The sequence below is a fragment of the Idiotropiscis lumnitzeri genome, chromosome 6 (genome assembly GCF_059441095.1).
Source record: "Idiotropiscis lumnitzeri isolate Australia: NSW breed Sydney's pygmy pipehorse chromosome 6, RoL_Ilum_1.0, whole genome shotgun sequence".
In the NCBI taxonomy this organism is placed as follows: domain Eukaryota; kingdom Metazoa; phylum Chordata; class Actinopteri; order Syngnathiformes; family Syngnathidae; genus Idiotropiscis; species Idiotropiscis lumnitzeri.
In genome coordinates, this window is record NC_142396.1 from 21,135,377 (window position 1) to 21,138,069 (window position 2,693).

General features: G+C 39.0%; 1 protein-coding gene across 1 annotated transcript in view; it reads right to left on the reverse strand.

The window, feature by feature from the left end:
• Window positions 1–253: 253 nt before the first annotated feature.
• pard6a (par-6 family cell polarity regulator alpha) overlaps window positions 254–2,693 on the reverse strand; it is a 22,441-nt gene continuing 20,001 nt past the window's right edge. Inside the window, exon 6 of the mRNA XM_088298855.1 lies at window positions 254–2,587. Coding sequence (XP_088154981.1) covers window positions 2,317–2,587 — 271 coding nt within the window. The 3' untranslated portion in view covers window positions 254–2,316. The remainder of the gene's footprint in view (window positions 2,588–2,693) is intronic.

Sequence of the window (2,693 nt, forward strand, 5' to 3'; positions counted from 1 at the left end):
TCATTCACTCATTCACTAATTATGATTTTTGAATAAAAAACATTCCATAAGTCTCTCTATCAGGACCACCGAGATGAAGTACACAGAAGTCAAGGCTTCAGTTGCAATTGAAATACAATAAAAACTATAGCCTCATGATCACATTTGTATCTGTGCCATTTTTCTGCAACCAACACGCTTATGCCCTGACAATATGTTACTGAAGTAACTTGCAAAGGCTTTTTTAAAAAAAAAAATGCAGGCATACAATGGATAAGATTTGGAACAGATTTTTAATTTCATCTGAACTTTTAGAAGTCTATATCTAAATGGACACATCTTTCATTTTCAGAGTTTTTATAACCAGAAAACACTTTGTATACAGTTCCACAGCTAACATTTTCTCAGCTTGCCCCACTCCCATCACACCATAAAGGTTAAAATAAGATTTGTGAACCGGTACTCTGCGTAACATAAAAAGAAAGGATTTTGCTCCAACACTTAAAACAAAATCACTATTTGTATGGGGGGGGGTTAGTTTCTTACACAAGATTTTGTACCATAAAAAAGAAAACAAAAAGAAAGACAACCAAGTTTTGTCAGTAGTAGACGTGACCATTCCAGAATAAAGCACAATTTAAAATGTAGAATTAAATGTTGTCAGTAGTTGGCTACAGATGTACATGTACTTCTTGCTCTGGGTGAAGTTCTTTGGATCATTTTTTAACTCAAAAGAATATAGAGTGACTGAGTCGACCAACATATTCTCCATCAAGTATTTGCGGTGCTTGTTCTAGGCTTGTGCAATGTCTTCAAATGACATGATATACCAAACACCGTGTTTTTTTCCCCCTTTGATCTCCCTTATCTTCCTTTAATAATCGGGGAAAGAAAAATGTAAAACAGTGGACCCTAGCATGTTTTTTGCTTGACAATTGAGAATTCACCTATCCCACTGTTTGTGGAAGAACGTAGTTACTCGTGATTTCCAGTGACGTGGCAAAAAAGTTATTTTTTTGCAACAAAAATACTGTCTGTAGTATGTATGATATTTATTGAGACAATGAACGATTATTGTCTGCCGTAAATAAGCTAAAATGCAGAAGGCTGGTGTGTGTGTAGGCAGGCCGACCTACACACACATGCTCATCCAACCACAACTCTGAAACGAGCCATGATAGATTTGAGATGAACATTGAGTGGGGAGGGGATCCTATAATGGTGGCTCCCAAGTCTGTTTTGGCTCATGCATAAGTCCCATCACTTCACCTCTCCATGACTGCGTGGATCTTGCGACTTCGGGTTAGTAGCCATGGAAGTATCGACTGAGTGGACTTTTATATCAACGTAGGCTTACCCAGAAGTGTCGGCACCATCTATGTAATTCATACTTTGCTGCACAGTCAAATGTTCATTGTTTTACACCTGCCTGCACCATGGCAGTAATTCATCCTCATTATCATCATAACCTTTGTTTTTAGTGTAAACGTACAGTAATGATTCTAAGCATTTGAACTACACTTAAAGTGTACCAGTGGTGGTCAGAAGGAAAAACATATGTAGGTTATCAAGAAGGATTGCATCCAAACACATTTTGGTTACACTGGCAAGCATATAATAGCTTGTGGGACCTTTCTGCCCGAGACGCCAAGGCAGCTCACCACGCAGACATACTTGCTCCTTCTTGGCCTGCTGGAAGGGGAGCCATGGTGTTAAAAGTCAAGTCTGAATCGCTATTGGCTGCTGCAGGCAGCACCCACTCGCACAGGATTTTGGTCGATGAAAAAGCTATCATGGCAAAATGCAAAGCGTGAATATCTCAATAAAAAGCGTAAAAAAAACCCGACAATAAGCCATAATTGGCAGTTAAAAACGAACGCAGAATAAGAATTTCTAGATTTTCACATCACATATGCAGGTCTCTCGTCTATGTGTGACGTATGTATGAAGGAGAAGCGCTTGCGCCGTGTGACACCCCGTTACATTCAACAACAAAACACAAAAGTATTTGCGTGTGTATGAGAAAATTTAGAAGGGTCCACTGTGTAAGTATTTTATGTTTCATTACAGTTTTTTTACATTTATAATCCAGCCTATACCTCTGTATGGTAGTATGACAATTCCTAACATCCATACAGAAAAATAATGGATGCTAAGAGTGATGTCGAGTCATACAAGACCTTGATAAAATCTGGCCAGCATGATAAAAGAAGAAATTAATATTGCTACTGATATACATTTAAAGTTTGGAATAGGAATCAGCAAATCAACTGCAGGCACCCACAACAATTTTTTTTACATCTATTATTTGACAGTCAGTAAAACACATGGCTCTGTTCACAGTGTTATTATATTGCCACCCTCTCTCATACTCCGTTGAATGCTGTGACCTGGGTGTCCGTTTTGACCGGACCTCAGGTTCGATGCCATGTATTCAGGCATGGAGACGCTCTGTTGAAGGGTTCTAACCACCGGGCTGTTGTGCAATCTTTCACTGGTAAGGTTCGTAGTGTTGTGTGATTGATAGAATGTCAAACAGTCACTTTCCAGGATGAGGTCACCATCATCATCTTCTTCTTCATCACTGTCACCCTCGATGATGCTGTTGCTGAAACATAGGACGTGACAGATATATCATGAACAGAACTCTGCTGGATAAACAAAGTGTAAGCACACAGTTAAAAGGACTACAAAGTACAGGACAACAATTATAA